The sequence below is a fragment of the Trichechus manatus genome, unplaced genomic scaffold (genome assembly GCF_000243295.1).
Source record: "Trichechus manatus latirostris isolate Lorelei unplaced genomic scaffold, TriManLat1.0 scaffold00026, whole genome shotgun sequence".
Taxonomy (NCBI): Eukaryota; Metazoa; Chordata; class Mammalia; order Sirenia; family Trichechidae; genus Trichechus; species Trichechus manatus.
In genome coordinates this window covers 22,238,736-22,261,529 of record NW_004443962.1, presented here as the reverse complement: position 1 = coordinate 22,261,529, position 22,794 = coordinate 22,238,736, and the positions used below count along the sequence as shown (strand labels likewise).

General features: G+C 38.5%; 1 protein-coding gene across 1 annotated transcript in view; it reads right to left on the bottom strand.

The window, feature by feature from the left end:
* The window catches only part of SLC9C1 (solute carrier family 9 member C1), a 146,337-nt gene that overhangs the window by 41,805 nt on the left and 81,738 nt on the right, over window positions 1-22,794 (bottom strand). The window contains exons 11-13 of the mRNA XM_023728901.1: window positions 17,218-17,343; window positions 12,684-12,781; window positions 8,659-8,778 (exon numbers count right to left, since the gene is read on the bottom strand). Coding sequence (XP_023584669.1) covers window positions 8,659-8,778; window positions 12,684-12,781; window positions 17,218-17,343 — 344 coding nt within the window. The remainder of the gene's footprint in view (window positions 1-8,658; window positions 8,779-12,683; window positions 12,782-17,217; window positions 17,344-22,794) is intronic.

The following is a 22,794-nucleotide window of genomic DNA, read 5'->3' as shown; positions in this document are numbered from 1 at the left end:
TTTTTAACACTTTAAAGAGGTCTTTTGCAGTACATTTGCCCAATGCAATGTGTCATTTGATTTCTTGACTGTTGCTTCCATGGGTGTTGATTGTGGGCCCATGTAAAATGATATCTTTGACAATGTCAATCTTTTCTCCATTTATCATAAGGTTGCTTATTGGTCCAGTCATGTGGATTTTTGTTTCCTTTATGTTGAGGTGTAATATATACTGAAGGCTGTAGTCTTTGATCTTCATCAGTAAGTGCTTCAAGTCCTCTTCACTTTTAGCAAGCAAGATTGTATCATCTGCATATCCACCAATTCTGATGCCGTATTCTTATTCATATAGTCCAGCTTCTCAGATTACTTGCTCAGCATACAGACTGAACAAATATGGTGAAAGAATACAACCGTGACACACACCTTTCCATATTTTAAACCTGTATTCCCTTGTTCTGTTCGAACATCTGCCTCTTGATCTATGTACAGGTTCCTCATGAGCACAATTAAGTGTTCTGGAATTCCCATTCTTCACAATGTTATCCATAATGATCCGCAAAGTTGAATGCCTTTGCATAGTCAATAAAACACAGGTAAACATCTTTTTGATATTCTCTGCTTTCAGCAGAGATTGATCTGACATCAGCAATGATATCCCTCATTCCACATCCTCGTCTGAATCTGGCTTAGATTTCTGAGAGTTCCCTGTCAATATACTGCTGCAACCACTTTTAAATGATCTTCAGCAAAGAGTGCTGTGGCATTTTAAATTTCCCATCTACCATCTCTACTCCTCTGATCCGCATCAGTCATGAGGATGGCAGCCCACACATTTGGTGTAGATTGCTAGTTCCAGAGGGATCTTGCCAAAAGCATTTAAAAGCATAGACACTGGCTGCAGCAGCCTGGGGAAAGGGATAATACTTGTGACAAGCAAAAGACAGACTAAGATGTCTGAGAAGACAGGGCTTAGCAAAGAGGATACATGTGAGAATAAGGGTTTTTAAAATCTCCTGCATATACTGGGAAGTCAAGAAATCTATGCACGTTATCAGGACAGGACACATGCTCAAAAAGTCATGAGAAGATCCTATGTTTTCACATCTCATGGGCTTTCAGACTCCACATAAGTACGAAGTGAAGAGTAAGGCACAGTTGTAAATGGACTGGATAAGCATGGAAAGGAATACACTAACACAGCCAATCTGCAAAGACTAGGAGAGTTCTCCTTCTTCTTCTTCTCCTCCTCTTCCTCTTCCTTCATCTTCTTTTTTGTTGGCTCCAAGCACTTAAAGTAACTCTGTCAAAACACCAGCTGACCAGTAAGCTAAAGGGGTACAGACTTCAGTGACCACACATAGCAGAGAATACAGCCTTTACAAAAATAGTTTAGAAAAGCCACAACCCATGTCAGGCAGCAATAACAAACCCTGGGGAGGGAGGAGAATCTAATTTCTAGAGTTGCCACATTGCAAAGTTTAAAATGTCCTGTTTTCAAAAAAATTATGAGGCACACAAAGGAACAATAAAGTATGGCTCATCCACAGTCAAAAAAAAAAAAAAAAAAATAATAGAAACTGTACGTGAGGAAGCTCAAGAATTGCACTTACTAGTCAAAGACTTTAAATTAACTGTCTTAAATATGCTCAAAGACCTAAAGAAAACATGGAAAACAAACTAAAGAAATGATGGAACAATGTCTCAATGAAGGGAGAATATCAATAAAGAGATAGAAATTATAAAACTTAACCATATAAAAATTCTGGAGTTCAAAGTACAATAACTGAAATTAAAACTTCACTAAAGGAGATCAGTAGTAGATTTGGGTAAGCAAAAGAAAGAATCAGCAAATTTGAAGCTAGGTAAATTAAGATTATGGAGTCTGAGGAGCAGAAAAAGAAAAAAAAAAAGTGCACTAACATATGCATAATGGGGGTCCCAGAGGGAGAGTAGGAACAGAAAGAGGAAGAAGGAATATTCAAAGAAAAAAATGCCAAAAACTTCCCAAATCTGATGAAAGACCTGAATTTACACATCCAAGAATCCAACAAACTCCAAGTAGGATGAATTCAAACAGATCTACCCTGAGACATGTTATTGTCAAATTGTCAAAAGACAAAGAGGACTTCCGGCAAGATGAGGGTGTAAGCAGCTGAATGCTTCCATCCTCCCACAACAAAACCAGAAAATAAATAAAATAATGTGTAACTAATGTACTCAGGACTCTGGAAGCCAGTCAAAGAGTTATAGTCTCTAAGTGAAAGATGAACCAATAACAATGTGACATAGTAGGAAAGCTTGTCTCTATCATATACGCTCTTCCCCCTCCCTGCCTCTGTGTCAGTGGGGGTTCCAACAGACCCAGTGCTGCTGTCTGTGAACTATGAACTGTCATTCCTCTTTGGTCCAGGAGTGTGGGGAATAGGTTTAGCTTTTGTTGACAGACTGTTGTGTGTGACTCTTCATGTCTTTCTGGAGGTTGCCAGAAAAACTGAGAGACAACTCTCTGATGTGGTCAGCTTCTGCACTCCTGTGGGACTGGAGAGAGGCAGCATGTAGCACCTGCAAGCATGCTGAAAAAACTGGAAACAACTAACATAATGCAAACAAAGAATAAACTACTAAGGGGTGAAGAAGTAGAGTCTAAAGTATGAGAATTTCCTGCAAAAGTTAGAACTTTATAACCAAAGTCCAGTCATACAAAATGGTAGATTAGGAAGTTGTAAATTTCTAACTCTCCACAAAATCATTTACTGCCTAGGAATTAACTACTTTGGGACTCTGAAAGCAGGTCAGACATTTAAATCAACCAGGAAAGTGCTTAGTGAGGGAACAAGCTGCTGATCTTTCCTAGATGAACCACTATACATAAATCAACTACCACCCCTTATTCCTCAGCTCTGCCACAGAGGTGGGGATGACCATCCATACTCCCAGAGCTTCTGGCAGGTGCAGGGCAGGTAGTGGGGATCTTCTCCCCCAAGGTTTTCAGGTTACAAAGGTTCACAGGGCCAAATCGCCCTCTACTGAAATCAGTTAGGACACTGACTGACTGCAGAGAGAACAGAACTGGAACACACACTTTACAAAAGTATTTTGGAAAAAGCGCTAGAAAACTGTTGACTATAGCCTACATCAAGTAAGAGCAATTCCTAAGGAAAATAAAAATCAGATATTTTCTGTATTCTTCTGTTTGTTTTTCTCCCTGAAGTCCAAAAAAATCTCCTTCAAAACACTAAGAGGACATGGGCTTTGGATCAGATTCCTTGAAATCCACACTTTTTGGAGGACAGTATTTTCAACAAGTTAGAAGAGGTTGCTGAACAAATGGACTATTACAGTCTTCAGTTATTAGGGGGAAATAAAACAAAACAAAACAAAACAAAACAAACACACAATTGCAAATCCTGGGAAAGGAGACAAATATGAGATCCAGAGTTACAGTTGTATAATATTCAAAGGTTCAAGTTTCAACAAAAAATTGCCAGGCATACAAAGAAATAGGAAAGGATGGCACAATTGAGAGAACAATACAGAGAGACAGAAATCAGCCCTATAGAAGCCCAGATAATGGACAAAAGCGAGGACTTTAAAACAATAATATTAATATGCTCACATAACAATGAAATAAACACATAACATTGAAATAAAAGGAAATTAGGAAACAAAATGAGAATTTTAATAAAAAGAAACTATATAAAAAACAGAAATATTGGAGCTGAAGAATACGATAACTGAAATGAAATACATATAAGATGGATTCAACAGTAGATTTGACGTGACAGAAGAAAGAACATATATATGAACATATAGAAAGTATAGGAATAGAGCTTTTGTACATTACTGAAGTTAAATTGGCAACAAGTTAAACTAGGTTGTTGTAAATTTAAGATGTTAAATGTATTTTTCATGGTAATGACAAAGTAACTAAAAAAATACACAGAAGGTAAGAAGAACATGAAAACGGTTCAATACAAAAAACATCAACTAAACACAAATGATGACAATATTAGAGTAAATGAGGGCCAAAGAAGGTATAAGACACTTATAAAACAATTACCAAATTGACAAAAGTTAAGTGTTTCCTTACTGGTAATTACCTTAAATATAAATGGATTATATGCTACAAGCAAAAGGCAGAGAGTGGCAGAATAGATTAAAAAACCATGATCCATCTATATGTTGTCTACAAGAGACACACATTAGTCCCAAAGACACAAAAGAGCTGAAAGTGAAAGGATAGAAAAAATAACCCTGGCAAACAGTAACAAAAAGAGAGCTGGTGTGACTATATTGATATCAGACAAAATAGATTTTAAGTCTAAATCTGTTATAAGAGATAAAGGACATTATATAATGAAAAAAGGTCAATTCATCAAGACAATATAATTATTGTAAATATTTATGCACCTAACATCTGCGTCCCAAAATATATGAAGTAACACTGACAAAACTGAAGAGCGTAATTGACAGCTCTACAATAATAATTGGAAACTTCAGTACACCCCTTTGAATATTGGACAGAACATCTAGAAAGGAAATTAGTGAGGAAATAGAGAACTTTGAACAGCACTATAAGTCAACTGGACCTAACAAACATATGTAGAACACTCCACACAACAACAAAACAATACACACTCTTCTCCAATGCACGTGGATCCTTTTCTTCAGGATAGATCATATTCTAGGTCACAAAACAAGTCTTACTAAATTTAAAAAGATTGAAATCATACAAAGTGTCTTCTCCAACCACAAAGGAATGAAACTAGAAATTAATAACAGAAGAAAAACTGTAAAAAAAAAAAACCCACAAAGATATGGAGATTAAATAATACACTATTAAAGAACCAATGGGTCAAGGAAAAAATCAAGAGAGAAATCTGAAAATACTTAGAGTCAAATGAAAATGAAAGCGCAGCATACCAAAACCTATGGAATGCAGCGAAGGCAGCGTTTGGGGGAAATTTATAGCAATAAATGCCTACAGCAAAGAAGAAGAAAGTTCTCAAATCAATAGCATAATTCTACAACTTAAATAACTAGAATAACAAACTAAGCCTAAAGGCACCAGGAGACAGGAATAACAAAGATTAGAGCAGAAAATAAATGAAATAGAGAATAATCAACCAAACCAGAAGCTGGTTCCTCAAAAAGAACAATAAAACTGACAAACCTGCAGCTAGACTGACAAAGAAAAAAGAAAGATGCAAATAACTACAAAAAGAAATGAAAGTGGAGACATTACAACCAACATGACAGAGATAAAAGGATCATAACAGAACACTATGAACAACTGTTCACCAACAAACTAGTTAACTTAGTGAAATAGCACTTCCTAGAAACACATATTCTACCTAAATTGACTCAAGAATAAATAGACTATCTCAGCAGACCAATAACGTGAAGATTTTGAATCAGTAATCAAAAACCTCCTAACAGCAACAAAAAAAGCCCTGGGCCAGAAGGCTTGACTGGGGAATTCTATCAAACATTTAAAGAAGAATTGACACCAATTCTGCTCAAACTCTTCCAAAAAATAGAGGATCAGAGGACAATACCTAACTAATTCCATGAAGCCAGTGTTATTCTGATACCAAGGCTAGACAAAGATACCATAAGAAAACTACAGACCAATATCCCTTATGAATATAGATGCAGAAATCCTCAACAAAACACTAGTGAATCAAATAGTAAAAGAATTATACACCATGACCAAATGGGATTTATTCCAGGAATGCAAGGGTGGTTCAATATTAGAAAATCAATGTAATACACTACGTTAATAGAACAAAGGAAAAAAATCACATGATCATTTCAATCAATGCAGAAAAGGCATTTGATAAAATCTAACACCCTTTCATAATATAAACACTCAACAAGCTAGCAATAGAAGGAAAATTCCTCAATATGATTAAGGCCATTTATGAAAAAACACACAGCTAACATGATGCTCAATGGAGAGAGATTGAGAGGTTTCCCCTTAAGATCAGCAATAAGACAAAAATGCCCACTATCACTACTGCTAGTCACTCTTGTACTAGAATTCCTAGCCAGAGTAACTGAGCAAGACAAAGAAATAAAAGGTATCAAAATTGGGAAGGAAGAAGTGAAACTATCCATCTTTGCAGATGACATGATCCTATATATAGAAAATCCCAAAGAACCCACAGAAAACAAAAACAAAGACTATTAAAGTTAACAAATGAGTTCCGCAAAGTTCTAGGATACAAAATGAATATGCAAAAATCAGTTGTATTTCTATACACTAGCAATGAATGATGTTAAAAAGAAAATAAAAAATAAAATCCATTTTTAATAGCATCAAAAAGAAGAAAATATCTAGCAGTAAATTTAACCAGGGAGGTGAAAGACTTGTATATTGAAAACTACAAAGACTTGCTGAAAAAAATTAAAGAAGACCTAAATAAATAAAAAGATATCCTGTGTTCATGGATTGGAAGTCTGGTATTTTTCAGATGACAGTATTATCCTAAGTGATCTACAGATTCAATGCAATTCCTATCAAAATCACAATGACTTTTTCTTTCTTTTTTTTTTTGACAGAAATGGACAAATTAAACCTAAAATTCATATGAAATCACAAGGGACACTGAACAGCTAAAATAACCTTGAAAAAGAAAAATAAATTTGGAAAACTCAAACTTCTTAATTCCAAAACTTTCTTTAACGCTATCAAAGGAGTCAAAATAGTGTGGTAGTGGCATAAGGATAGACATATTATTGATTAATGGGATAGAACTGAGAGTCCAGAAGTAAACACATATTTTTATAGTCAACTGATTTTAGAAAAAGGTGCCAAGATCATTGAATGTGAAAAGAATAGTCTCTTCAACATGCGGTGCTAGGGCCACTGAATATCCACGTGCAAAAGAGTGAAGTTGGATCCTTACCTCACACCATATATAAAATTAATTAAAAATGGATTAAAGAACTGGGTGTAAGAACTAAAAGTATAAAACTAAACTGTTAGAAGAAAATATAAGGATTATTCTTCATGAGCTTGATTTGGCAATAGATTTTTAGAAATTACACTAAACGTACAAACAAAAGAAAAAAATAGACAAATTAGACTTCATCAAAATTCAAACCTTATGTGCATCAAAGGACACTATCAAGAAAGTGAAAAGACTACCCACATAATGGGAGAAATTATTTGCAAATCATATATCTGATAAGGATCTAGTTACTAGGTTATATAAAGAACTCTTACAACTCAACAACAAAATGACACATAATCTGATTAAAAATGGGCAAAGAGCTTCAATAGACTTTTCTCCAAAGAATATATACAAATGGCCAATAAACAGATGAAATGATGCTTAACATCACTTGACATTGTGGTTGCTGTTCTGTTCCATCGAATCAATTCTGACTCACAGTGACACCACAGGACAGAGTCAAACTTACCCATAGGGTTTCCTAGACTGTAATATTTATGGGAGCAGATCACCAGGTTTTTTCTCCAGTGGAGCAGCTGGGTGATTTGAACTCCCAACTTTTTGGTTCGCAATCAAGCTCTTAACCATTGCACCACCAGGGCTCCTTCTTTCGTCATTAGGAAAATGCAAATTAAAACCACAATGAGATACAATTTCTCCCCCACTGGGATGGCTACAATAAAAAAAGTCTGATATTAACTAGTATTGGGAAAGATGTGGAGAAATTGCAACCCTCATATGTTGATGGTGGGAGTATTAAATGGTACAACTGCTGTGCAAAACAGTATGGCAGTTCCTCAAAAAGTAAACAGAATTATCATATGATCCGGCAATTCCACTTCTAGATATATACCCAAAAGAATGGAAAGCAGGTATTCAAATAGATACTTTTAAATGAATGTTCACAAGAGTGGAAAGGTGCAAACAACCCAAATGACCATTAATAGATGCCTGGATAAACAAATTGTGGTACATCCATACAAAGGGATATTATTCAGTCACCAAAACAAATGAAATAGATGAAACATATGATACATGCTACAATGTGAAAACCAAAAACCCATTGTCATAGAGTCAATTCCAACTCATAGAGACTCTACAGGACAGAGTAGAACTGCCCATAGGGTGTCCAAGGAGCGGCTATTGGATTCGAATCACTAGCCTTTTGGTTAACAGCAAAACTCTTAACTGCGCCACCAGGGATCCACTACAATGTGAAGGAACCCTGAAAATATTATGCTAAGTGAAAGAAGCCAGACACCAAAGGCTACATATTGTATGATTCCATTATATTAAACACCCAGACAAGGCAAGCCCACAGAGTCAGAAAGCACTAGTAGTTGCCAGGGGCTGGAGGAAAGGGAGAATGGGAGCGGGTGCTTAAAGGGCACGGAGCTTCCTTTTGGGGTGATGACAGTCTGGAACTAGATAGAAGTAATGGGTGCACAGCATCATGAATGTACTAAATGCTACTGAATTTTAAACTTTTCAATGATTAATAATTAATTGTATGTTATTCAAATTTTACCTCAGTAAAAAATAATGTTATTATACCTATTTTATTTATTTAAGCAATTTTTTGCATGGTGGGAGAATTTCATCACAGACCTCTCCAAAAAGATTTTGCAAAGTTTCCACAATATAAATTTAAAAAGAAATAAACAGAGAATTTCATATGAATAAGGTAGCATTTCTAGCAAGACTCAAAAGTACTTACCTTGATGGGACCCCCTTTTCCCTTCTAGTATTGTATACCCAATTGAGCAGTAGTTTTCTCATAACGGAAAGTGATTTTTTACTTTCAGAGTAATTCTTTATTGTCTCAGGACTCATATATCTAAAAAAGAAAGAAATTTTAAACATGATTTATAATGTGTTTAAATGAGTATTGCCAGAAGGCTGGAAGACGATTTTGTCCAGTGATGAATGAGAATAAAACACTTCCCTGGCCACAGGTCCAAGACGTGAAGTTTTAGAGGTATAACCATGAAGTTGTAGGGCTAACTCATTAAACAGAGTATTAAAAAATCAGGCAATTCCCACCTGTCAGTTTGTTGTACTGTGGTGGCTTGCATGTTGCTATGATGCTAGAAGTTGTGTCACTGGTATTTCAAACATTTGCAGGGTTACTCATGGTGGACAGGTTTCAGCAAAGCTTCCAGACTAAAACAGAGTAGGAGGAAAGGCCTGCTAATCTACTTCTTAAAACTAGCCAATGAAAACCCTTATGGATCACAACAGAATATTGTCCTACTGGATTCAAACATACCAAAGTTCATGAACATGGCACAAGAACGGGCAATGTTTGTTCTGTTATACATAAGGTATACATGAGTTGGAGCTGACTGGAAGGCAATTAACAACAACAACAATGTATGTATGTATATATTCGTTCAAATCATTCATTAACGTAGAAGGTGAGTTTGTAAACAAAGTTGATTTTCATCATTTTGCCCTCATGTCAGAAGTAGTCAAGTTGGAAAGTGGAGTCAACTCCTTTAGGGCAGATCTCATGTATTGTTCTGTTTTCCAGAGAAAATGTTGTTAGGTGACCTGGAGTTGGTTCCGACTCCTAGTAACTCTATGTAGAACAGAATGAAACGCTGCCTGGTCCTGTGCCATCCTCACAATCTTTGCTATGCTTGAGCCTATTGTTGTAGCCACTATGTCAATCCTTCTCATCAAGGGTTTTCCCCTTTTGTCGCTGGCCGTCTTCTTTACCAAGCATGATGTCCTTCTCCAGGGACTGATCCCTCTTGATAACATGTTCAAAGCACATGAGACAAGTATTGCCAACCTCACTTCTGAGGAGCATTCTGGCTGTACTTCTTCCAAAACAGATTTGTTCATTCTTCTAGCTGTCCATGGTATATTCAGTATTCTTCACCAACACCATAATTCAAAGGCATCAATTCATCTTCAGTCTTCCTTATCCATCGTCTAGCTTTCCCATGCATATGAGGCGATAGAAAATACCATAACTTGGGTCAGGTGAAACTTAGTCTTCAAAGTGACATGTTTGCTTTTCAGCACTTTAAAGAGGTCTTTTGCAGCAGATTTGCCCAATGCAATAAGTCATTTGATTTCTTGACCGCTGCTTTCACGGGTGTTGATTGTGGATCCAAGTAAAATGAAGTTCGTGACAACTTCAATCTTTTTTCCGCTTATCATGATATTGCTTATTGGTCCAGTTGTGAGGATTTTTGTTTTCTGTGTTGAGGTGTAATCCGTACTGAAGGCTATAGTCTTTGATCTTCATCAGTAACTGCTTCAAGTTCTCTTCACTTTTACCAAGAAAGTTACGTCATCTGCATATCACAGATTGTTAACGAGTCTTCCTCAAATCTTGATGCCCCATTCTTTTCATATAGTCCAGTTTCTTGTATTATTTGCTCAGCATAGACACTAAGTAGGGTGAAAGGATACAACTTTGACACAATCTTTCCTAATTTTAAAGCCTGCAGTATCCCTTTGTTCTGTTCGAATGACTGCCTCTTGGTCTATATACAGGTTCTTCATGAGCACAATTAAGTGTTCTGGAATTCCCATTCTTCACAAGGTTATTTACAATTTGTTATGTTCCACACAGCCAAATGCCTTTGCATGGTCAACAAAACAGAGGTAAACATCTTTCTGGTATTCTCTGCTTTCAGTCAAGATCCATCTGATATCAACAATGATATCCCTTGTTCCCTGTCCTCTTGTGAATCGAGCTTGAATTTCTGGCAGTTCCCTGTTGATGTACTGCTGCAACTGCTTTTCAGTGATGTTCAGCAAAATTTTACTTGAGTGTGATGTTAATGATATTGTTTGCTAATTTCTACATTCTGTTGGCTCACCTTTCTTTGGAATGGGCACAAATACGAATCTCTTCCAGCTGGTTGGCCAGGCAGGTCTCCTCCAAATTTCTTGGCATAGATGAGTGAGCACCTCCAGCACTGTATCCGTTTGTAATTAGTCCTTAATTTTCATAGGTTTTTCTTTCAAGGTGGCTGTCCAGGAAAATAGTGTCTATCCTCTTCACATTTATTTTATCTTTCTATTGTTCATTATCCCTCTTGACCCTGTCTAAATCCTTCACCCTTTTTCTCATTAGACTTGTTTTTCTTGCCTCAGGACACCCCAACACATGGGGCTACTGATAGGAATGATCAGCAAAATCATTGCAGAAAAACCAACTCCAAGGCAGCCTAGGAAAGAAGCAGGTACTGAATACAAGTGTAATTAGCAGAAAGTGCTTAGGGGGTTGCAGCATTATATTACTAATCTTGATATTCCCCATGATGCCTGGCATATTTCTTTGCACACATTGATATTCAATATGTATTCCTTACACAATGACTAAAAATACAATATGTTCCCAAATTTGCTTACATCTTTCACTATGAGTCCTCTCAGCCCAGCAATGTTTACCTCTGTTTGTGTCCATTTACTCTGGGTCCTCATAGCCATATATTGCTTCTGCGTTTGGAGGATTTAAAGAGAAAAAATCATGGCGTGGGCTCAGTTTCTCTATACTGTGTTTTATATTCACCTCTCCAGGGCAATGCAGTGATAGTGCTTTCCATTTAAAGCCTTCCACCATACACTGTGCATGTGTCTTATTGAAAGTTCTTGTCATACTGCTTTAAATTGATCACATTCCCCCCGTCTTTTCCACTCACTCCCCCAACTCCATTCAGGTCCTCTAAGCATCTGAAAGGCCTGGAGCAAGAGGACAAATGCAGGCCCTTTTACCATAGACGGAAATATAAATAGAGAAAACAAAATTTTAAATGAGATATACTTTATCTTCCTACCTTGACAAATATAATGTCATAATGATTTGTATGGCTAGATTTGAAATTAAAACTCTTAGATGCCTTGAAATTCTTCAGTTGATCTGCAGTGAGAACATGTCCACATTTCTGGCCACTTCTCTTCCCACACTAGATTTTTTCCCTCATTGTACCACAAGCAGCCTTCCACACATATGAATGGATACCAGGTTGCCACGGTCACAACCTGGCACATATAACCACCTCTTGGCTTTCCCGCAGGTTTAGGAATGTGCATGTTAAAGACCCTGTTTGCTCGTAGGATGATGGGCCAGGGGAAGAGGCCCAAGCAGACCCTGGACATGAACTTAGTACAAGTTGAGCAGGGAATTCTGGCATCCCTAGCACGAGGACTGTGGTCTAGAACTGGAAGGTAGGTCTGGGCTTTGGGTGGGCATTTCCTCCCTTTGCCCAGTCATATATCCTTCACTTCTCCACAGGGATTGATCCGAGGACACTCCTTATTACACTGATTTTGAGGGACTCACTGCTTACCTGGGAGACTTAGAGCTAAAGAAATCATTATGTGTATGCTGAGTATTAAGAGAAAACTGTACAAAGTGCCACCTGTTCATTAGAAAGATGTGCCTAGAGAGCCTAAGAGAACTTTTGCCCCTAGTGAGCACTGGGATAGTCCAAAAGGAAGAGTAGTTTACAGAGCTTTACTTTCGGGGGCAAATGTGTAAGGAAAAAGCATTCTAGTTGGAAGGAGAACCTTGTTTAAATGCACAGAGTTGTGAATAAGTAGAGCAACTTTGGGAAATGAAAAGTAGATGATTTGACTGTGGGGTACAGAGCAGGCAGTGACTTGGACACACTATACTGAATGATCCCAAGTTACCAGACAAAAGCAAGAAAACTCGCTTGCATCATTTCCTAAATGCAGTGACATAAAATGGAAGCCATCTCTTGACAATATACTTACTCTCCCTTCTTCTCACCAAAGCTTCCTGCTGCACCTACCAACAACTGGACAGCACTCTGGGTCAGAGTCTCATTCTTGTATTGCCTCTGATAGCTCGCCTTAAAAGAAATGTTGAGTCAAATCATGTATGGCATAACAACGACAACTTACTACTCTCTTAATGGTAAAGTAATATGATAAAGAAGTCAAAAACCCCAAATAATCTTGTATCTTTATTTAAAAAAAAAATCTTCCTATGGAGTCCAGTCTATAAGCTCTGCGCCAATCAGGACGTCCCAAAATGGTTCTGCAAGAAATAAGTGTCCGCTAGGTGTTAATTGAGTTTCCAAAAAACAGACGGAGTTACGTGGTTAAAAAAGTCTGGTAGCTGTGAAAGCTGTATCCCTATCTTAAAAATCTATAATGCATATTAGAATGTTAAAACCTCTGAGAAATTCTAAGGTAAAGGATCCTGGTTTTTTGTTTTTGTTTTTTTTTATTTACTTCTTTATTTAATTCCATTTACCCAAATGTTTTGACAACAGAACTCTGCTTTCTCTAGTCTATTATAAGCACTAAAAGGACTTTTACTAATCTGCAGAACTCAGTCATTTCTTCATTCAATAAACATATTTTGAGAGCCCACTTTTCTTCAACTACTATGCTTGAAGCTGGAGACACCACTGTCAAGAAAACTGACCCTGCCCCTGGCCTCATTGTGTTGAACACTGTTGAGAATCACTGTATAGAAGACTGCTTTCCTAAACCCGAGTGTGTGATGTAACCAAAGATTCATGGGTTCCATAGAAGGCATTGTCTCTACACAGTCATTTATGGATTAAAACACTGTTTTGTCCTTTAGGGACATTAGAAAAGGATAACAACTAAATCTGAAGCTGAGGGATCAAAAGTCCATTTGTCCATAATAATAAGAATTTAATAGAGTAAAATTCTTCCCCTTAAATTTTATTAAAATACTAATAACAAGATCAAAATATTTTCAGTATCCTCCGACATAAAAATTGTAGTGAGGGGGAAAATGAGGAAGCTGAAAATAATACAAGACTCATGGAAGTTTAGCAACACAAATGACAAAGCAGTTTGATACTAGAAAAAAGTTTAATTCTTACATGATCATTCCCTCAAAAACAAGAAGAATTTAGAGAATAGTTTATTCCTAAAAAAACTGCAATTTATTGAGCTCTCCTCTATACTACCAGTGAAACTGAGAATGGTACAAAGTGTTACCTGTGCATTCTATATAAATATAATTATATAAATTAATCCTTGCAACAACTTTAAGGTATCCTGATCTGTATTTTATAGATGATAAAGCTGAGGCTCAGAGTTAAGTAGTTTTCCCAAGGTTGCATTACAAACCCAGATCTCTCTGAATTTAAAGCCTGTTTCCCTCATTATGGTATGCTGTGTCTCCTGCACCACTGTTACACTGGGCTTCTCTTCTAATATACAACAGTTGAGAATGTATTGCCTCAGCTAATCAAAAACTGGCTGAAATTCAAATAAAAGATCTCAAATCTTTGAAAACTGTCATAGTTCAATTAATATAACTGTTTGGAGCAGTGAACGTTAGAATTGAGATTGCAGAAACCAAATCAACCCCCGAGATAAAAATATGTCTAGAACGAAAATGGACTAAAAAGATATGAAGTGAGATGGGGCTCTGGAGAACAGAGCAGAGAGATTTAACCTACTTAAGAAAATATAAGTTCCTGGTTGTTGTTGTTGTTAGATGCCATAGAGTTGGTTCTGACTCATAGCTACCCTATGCACAACAGAACGAAACACTGCTCGGTCCTGTGCCATCCTCACAATCATTGTTGTGCTTGAGACCATTTTTGCAGCCACTGTGTCAATCCATCTCATTGAGGGTCTTCCTCTTTTTCGCTGTAGTAGTGTGGGGGCTTGAGTGTTGCTATAATGCTGGAAGCTATGCCACCAGTATTCAAATACCAGCAGGGTCACCCATGGCAGACAGGTTTCAGCTGAGCTTCCAGACTAAGACAGACTAGAAGAAGAACCTGGCGATCTACTTCTGAAAAGAATTAGCCAGTGAAAACCTTATGAATAACAGTAGAACATTGATATAGTGCTGGGAGATGAACCCCTGAGGTTGGAAGGCACTCAAAACATGACTGGGGAAGAGCTGTCTCCCCTAAGTAAAGTTGACCTTAATGATGTGGATGGAGTCAAGCTTTTGGGGCCTTCATTTGCTGATGTGGCTCCACTCAAAATGAGAAGAAACAGCTGCAAATATCCATTAATAATCGGAACATGGAATGTACGAAGTGTGAATCTAGGAAAATTGGAAATCGTCAAAAATGAAATGGAATGCATAAACATCAATATCCTAGGCATCAGTGAGCTGAAATGAACTGGTATTGACCATTTTGAATTGGACAATCATATAGTCTACTATGCCATGAATGACAACTTGAAGAGGAATGATGTTGCATTCATTGTCAAAAAGAACATTTCAAGATCTATCCTGAAGTACAATGCTGTCATTGATAGGGTATCCTACCGTACGCCTACAAGGAAGACCAGTTAATACTAAGTTCCTGATTAAGACCCAATAAATAGCACAAAACCAACACTCAAAGATATAATAGTAGAAAACAAACAACTAAGACAAGAAATCAAAAAGATACATGGTGTGTATACTGCAGAGCAGATAGTCTGGAATGTGAAAGAATCTAAGTCAGCACATGTTTCCTCTTTTACAGATGGGGAAAATATAAACACTAAAAAGAATAAGTCCTAAGTCACACATAAAATTAATAGCAAAAGCAAGACTCGAAATATTCTCCTGCTTTTTTTTTTTTTTACTGTATTTCCCAGAAATAAATTAAAAAATCTGTAAACAAATCAAAGACATGGTCTCATAAAAATTTTAACCTGAAGGAAATAGAAATAATTCTATAAACATCCAAGCAGTAAAGGAGCCTGTATTTAATTTCATAAGTATTAATCATATTCCTCCATTGTTTTCCTATGAATGTGTCACTAATTGGCTAAAACTCTCATATTTTTAGATCTGAAAAGTCTTTAGTCATTTACTAATCAATCACTTTTTCTACAAAATGAGGCTAAAAGCATTTGCCAAACCATTAGAGAAATATCTGGACTGGAAATGTTGTTGGAAATAATCAGTAAAAATTAAAAAATGATATTAACCTGTTGAAGAAATGAAATAAATAAGAAAGCATATCTAGAAAAGACTTGTTGCTTATAAGAATAACTAATAAGCATAATTGTTAGAACAACACAAAGATAAAAGTTAGAATTAAAAGAAGAATACAAAGGAAATTTCAGAACATCAAACTAAATTCATCTTTGTATCCTCAACAACTAGTACAGGGCTTAATAAACTACTTTTTTTCTTTTTATTTTTTTAAAGGAAAGTATAAGAAGATTGAGTGAAGGAGAATGAATAAATGTGTCTACATTCACTATTTTAATTAGAAAACTATAGATGCATAGAAATTACTGATGTTTATAATATTTTACAAGATAAACACAGGGTAGTCACTTTTACAGTTGGTTTACCAGACAGAGAGAAACAAAGATAATGTATCTCAGTGGGAAAAGAAGAAAAGAAGGAGGGAAGGAAGGAAGCAAGTCTAGCAAGCAGGCAAAGGAAAGGAAAGGAGAGAGGAGGAAATGGGAGGGGATGGAAGAGGAAGGGAAGTGTAATAGCAAGAGAGGCATTACATTTGGTAGAACAAGAAACTAACCTGCTTGTGGAACAAAGTGTTATATGGGCATAACCTTCATCTTTCTTGGCACTGCCTCAGTTGTTTAAAGAAATTATTCAAGGTCCCCTAGCAAACGTGCCCTTAAGACTCATCTTGTCTGCCAGGATTACTACTGAGTAGTAGACCTCCCATTTCCCAAGTTAGACTGAGCACGTAGAGTACTGAATTCTGTGTGGTTGGAAGAGATGAGAAATGGATTATAGCTCTATATGCAGTGGGGAAGACCCAATATGAACATTTATAGAGATTGCTGGATGAGTCATGGCTGTTAGCTAAGATCCTGACCTAGATAGAAAATGTTAACTAGACTATTAGCAATTTCCACAGAGTCCTGTATACTACTATGCTAAAGAATTTCTCTAATTTTTACCCAAGCTTTGCTATGAAAATACTACCCTCTACATGCAGTAATTAACGGGCTTGCTGGTATCTTTCTATGAACACTGGCTTGGCCTCAGAGATGGGCACTGTTATGGAACTGACTGTCTGACATCTGGATGAATGCCAAGCCCAGTAATAATTCCTGCCATTGGTATCTGTGAAATTCCCAATTCCTCATAATAAAACACCTTTTACTTAAGCAAATTTCAGTTGATTTCTTCTCTCTCTCTCTCCTTTTTTTTAATAACCAAGCAGATTCCTAAGACTTCCCTTCTTTGTAAACAATCTACCAAGTTATGCCAGTGGGCATAATCAAGATGTTTTCAGCATGGGGTAAAGTTTTCAATATAATTTTAGGCCAAAAAATAATTTTAAGAGTATAATAAAATACTAACTATTTGTGCTGACAAAAGACGTCTGTTGGCCAGCTCCATTGCTTCAATGTTAAGGGTCTCATCTATTTCCTTGTTACAGTCTGGACACTTCACCACTTGATGGCCTGTTGTTTCTTCTTGGCTTGCCTAAGAAAGACACACACACACACACACACACAAATCATATTAACATATTATTAGCATAAAACTCAAGCAATTGGCATATCAATTTGGTTTGAAAAATGATTTAAAAAATCTGGTAGATATACGAAAATATTCAGATGCATTTTCCCATCATTTGCTCAGTTATCCTGAAGGTAAAATATTTGCCAAAATTGGTGGAAGAGATTATATCATATCCTTACTTTTATATGTCATTATTAGGAATTTATAAAAGATACTTACGTGATCACAGTTTAAATAAGTGGTTCTGAATGTGTGCCCCTCCCAGAAGCATCAGCATCATCTGTGAACTGTTAGAAATGCACCTTCTCAGGCCCTGACTTGCTGTTGTTGCTAGTTGCAGTTGGCTCTGATTCATGGTGACCCATGTGTGCATAGTAGAACTACTTCATAGGGTTTTCAAGGCTGTGACCTTCTGGAAGCAGATCGCCAGGCCTGTCTTCAGAGATATCTCTGGTTAGGTTAAAACCACCAACTTTCAGCTGGTAGTCAAGCACTTAACCATTTGCACCAACCACGGACGCTGTAGACCTACTGAATCAGAAACTCTAGGGGGTGGGACCAAGCAATCTGCATTTTAAAAACTCATTAGATGATTCTGATGCTGTTAAAGTTTGAGAACCACTGCTTTAAACTAGTCGTTTAAGCTAGATATGTATAATGAAATGGGAATATGGATAACTCCATTTTATAAATGAGAAAAACGAAAGCACAAAGGAGATGAATTATTTGCTCAGGATCAAAGCTGTTTATTAAGTTGCAAAGCTGGGCTATAAACCCAGGTCTTCTGAGTGCTACACCAGTGCTCTGTCCTCTCATGAAGGGAATGCTATTGCCTGATCATCAACCTTCTGAAACTGAGCAGGCACCAGAGTGGTGGTCCCCAACCCTGACTCAACTGGATTAGAATCAACTGGGTAGCTGGTTAAAAATACATATTCCTGGGACCCTTCCTAGACCACCTGCATCAGAATCTCCTGGCTAGAGGCTGGGAAATCAATATTTTTAACAAACTTTCCAGATGATTCTGATGCAGCTGGATCAGCAAAAAGCTACAGTCAGATATTGGGAGCCACTGGAGAAAATTCTTGGATTTGGCTTGGTACTTGCTCCATCTAGAAATCTTTGCAGTATTCTTGCAGGCTCAGGGGTTAGTTCTGAGTTCCCTACTGGATCTTCAAACACTGTCTAGTGAATATGAGATGAGTTTTGGGGAATCCCATTCCACAGACACTGATTATCTGCACTCCTAGAAGCTGGGCCATCCTATTGCGTAATGGAGAAAAGCATTGCAGATGGCAAGTAGCAGCAGTGAGAAGATTAACTATTTCCCCTTGTGGCAACCATGACTGATTGGTGAGCTGAGTGCTCTTGAATGAATAATAAGTCTGGCCACAGATGTTCTAAAACACAAATCAGAAGCAGGAAGTGACATCTCACCCACAGCTAAACTTATGATACTGGCTTTTAATTATAGTTCATTTAAAAAAAAAAAAAGACTACTAGAGACAGGGCTCAGATGGCGGAGTAGTCATATGCTTCTAGTGGTCTCCCTTATAACAAAGACCCGAAAAAACAAGTGAATTGATTATATATGACAATCTAGGAGACCTGAACATCAAAGGCAAAGCTGAGGAATCAGATTGAGTGGCAAGGGGAGGGAGAGATGGTTCAGAAGCAGAGAGGAGTTGCCAGACCTGCGGGCCAGATTGGCTGGTGTGCGTGCTGAGGCAGGTAGTGGCATTTGGGATGCATTTTCCATGTCTAGAGAGGCCCAGCGGTGGAGAGTCTGTTCAGGCCTCCAGAGCCAGTGAAAAGCGGTGCTCAATCAGCTCGATCAGTGATAAAGAAGTACATGGGTTTAACCTACTTCGCAAATTGAAAAACACCCCATTTGGGAAGAACTTCTCTCCCATTACCTGCTCCCTCCCAGCTCTGCACTGTGTCTCTAGCAGGCTTCAGTGATGGCCATTTCCCCTGGGCCAGAAGTAGGACCTGTCATGCACCCTGAGCCATTCTCCTGACCCTGGAGCGGCAACAAATTAACAAATAGGAAAAAAATAATCTGCCAGCTACCCTAAGCCAGGAACTCAGGGCGGGCACAGCCCCTTTGCCTAGGCACAGGCATAAGGGGTCCATGGACTTTGAATGCCTCTCACCCCTGCACAGACCTATGCAGGTCCATTTCAACAGCGGAGGCCCTCATTAGCACATTACAACAGGGTATATACCTGAAGCCTAACTTCACTGTATCAGCTATATGGTGGAGTGGCAGGTTCATGACATTTGACACCATTCTGCCCATTAAGCAGGGTCCTCCCCTACCTATATCAGAGACCTGAGGACTTGTGACTCCACTCACACCACCTAGCCACCTGCAACAGGGGTCCAAGAATAAGGGGTGTCTCCCAGTCCTTACAGCCAACAGCACTGGGTGCCCATAGTCCAGCTACAAAACTCACCCACCTACGCACTCCAGGAAACAGGGATACGCTTTCCTCCCAGACACTCAGGGGTAGCTGTCAGCTCCCTGCCTTGCTCAGCACGTGACCCCGTACTGCAGCTAGATACCTGTGCCTACTCCAATCATCCCTGCCTGTCTAGGACTGTAGGTGAGAGGCTGCACCACACACTTGGTGACTGACTATCTGGACACCTGAGCTGAATCCATACAAGAAAAGTAAATGGAGTCTTGGGCTCACACACCTAGTAACAGATCTAACTACCTGGTGACGGGATGTTAGAGCTTCAAAAGTGCCAATAATCAGTGTAGCTCACACGAGCAGCCTATTTGGGCATATCAAAACAAAATAAGAAGCTAGGACACCGTAAGCAAACATAAAATAAATAAATATAATTAACTTATAGATGGCTTAGAGACAACAGTCAATATCAAATCACATAAAGAAGCAGACCATGATGGCATCAGCAAGCTCCCAAAACAAAGAGTCAAGAAATTTTCCCGAGGAAGAGAACTTCCTGGAATTACCAGAAGTAGAATACACAAGATTAATATACAGAACTCTTCAAGAGATCAGGAAGGAGATCATGGAAAATGCATAACAAGCCAAGGAACACACAGACAAAGCAACAGAGGAAATTAAGAAGATTATAGAAGCGCACAAGGACAAATTCAACAGGCTGCAAGAATTCATAGAGAGACAGCAATCAGAAATCCACAAGATTAACAATAAAATTTCAAAAGTAGACAACTCAATAGAAAGTCATAGGAGCAGAAATGAGGCAATAGAAGTCAGAATTAGCAAGACTGAAGACAAAGCACTTGACATCAACTTACTGGAGGAAAAATCAGATAAAAGAATTTTTAAAAAATGAAGAAATCCTAAGAATTATGCGGTACTCTATCAAGAGGAATAACCTATGAGTGACTGGAGTACCAGAATGGGGGTGGGGGGAGGACAGAAAATACAGAGAGAATTTTTGAAGATTTGTTGGCAAAAAATTTCCCTGATATTGTGAAAAATGACAAGATATCTATCCAAGATGCTCATCAAACCCCACATAAGGTAGATCCCAAAAGAAAGTCACTGAGTAATATTATAATAAAACTTGCCAAAAACAAAGATAAAGAGAATTTTAAGAGCGGCTAAGGATAAACAAAAAGTTATCTACAAAGGAGAGTCAATGAGACTAAGCTCAGACTACTCAGCAGAAACCATGTGGGCAAGAAGGCAATGGGATGACCTATATAAAGCCTTGGAGGAAAAAAATTGCCAGTCAAGAAATATATATCCAGAAGGTGGGGCCAAGATGGCAGAGTAGTCAGACGCTTCTGGTGGACCCTCTTACAACAAAGACCCCAAAAAACAAGTGAATCAATTATATATGGCAATCTGGGAACCCTGAACTTCAAAGGCAGAGTTGAGGAACCAGAATTAGTGGCGGGGGAGGGAGAGATGGTTCGGAAGCAGTGAGGAGTTGCCAGACCTGACCAGACGAGAGCCTGAGCACCTCAAGCCTGATCAGCTTGGGGGTTAGCGGTGAGGCAGGCAAGCAGCAGTGCTCAGGAGGCGCATTTTCTGCACTGGGAGACACCCCCCAGTGCCAGAGAGTCTACACGGCCACCCAGAACCAGTGAGAAGCGGCCCTGGATCAGTGAAAGATATGGCCTACTGCGTGGATCAAAAACACCCCTCTTAAGGAAAAAACTCTCTCCCATTTACCTCCCTGATCCCTGCTCTTCACTGGGTCCTGGACCAGCTTCAGCAACTGCCGAGTACCCTGGGCCAGAAGTAGGATAAGTTACATGCCTGGAGCCATTCTCCCTGCCTTGGAGAGTGAACAAATTAACAAACGGGGAAAAATAAACTGCCAGCTCCCCTAAGCCAGGAAGCCAGGGTTGGCACAGCTCCTTTGCCTAGGCACAGGAATAAGGGATCCATGGACTCTGAGTGCCTTTCCCCCTGCATAGACTTGTGTGGGCCCATTTCAACAGTGTAGGCCCTCGTTATCACAGTACAACGGGGTATGTACCTGAAGTCTAACTTCAACTGTTTCAGCTGTGAAGGGGCATGTTCTTGACATTTGATGCTGCTCTGCCCATTAAGCAGGGTCTTCACCTACCCACATTAGGTGCCTGAGGACTGGTGGCTCCACCCACACCACCTAGCCACCTGCGATAGGGGCCTATGAATAAGAGGTGTCCCCCAGACCTTACAGCCAGCAACTTTAGGTGCTCATAGTCCAGCTGCAAAACCCACTCACCTAAGCACTCTAGGGAACAGGGACATGCCTTCCTCCTGGACACTTGTGGCTGCTGTTAGCCCCCTCCCTTGCTCAGAGTGTGTCCCCCTGCTGTAGCCAGATGCTTGTGCCTACACCAATCGCCCATGCCTATCTAGGACTGTTAGTAAGAGCCTACACCACACAGTTGGTGGCTATCTACCTGGGCACCTAGCTGAATCCATACAGGAGGAGTGGGTAGACTCCTGAGCTTACTTACCTAGTAACAGAGTTAACCACTTGGTGATAGGACATTAGAGCTTCAAAGGTGCCAATAATCAAACTAGCTCATACGAGCAGCCTATTTAGGTATATCAAAACAAAACAAGAAGCTAGGATGCAGTAAGCAAACATAAACTAAATAAATATAACTTATTGATGGCTTGGAGACAATGGTCAATATCAAATCACATAGAGAGGCAATCAATGATGGCTTCAGCAAGTTCCCAAAATAAAGAATCTAGAAATTTTCCAGAGGAGGAAAATTTCTTGGAATTACCAGAGACAGAATACAAAAGATTAATAAACAGAACTTTTCAAAAAATTAGGAAGGAAATTAATCAAAATTCAGAACAAGCAATAGAGGATTAGAGAAGAGCATAATGACAAATTTAACAGGCTGCAAGAATCCATAGAGAGACAGCAATCAGAAATCCAGAAGATTAACAATAA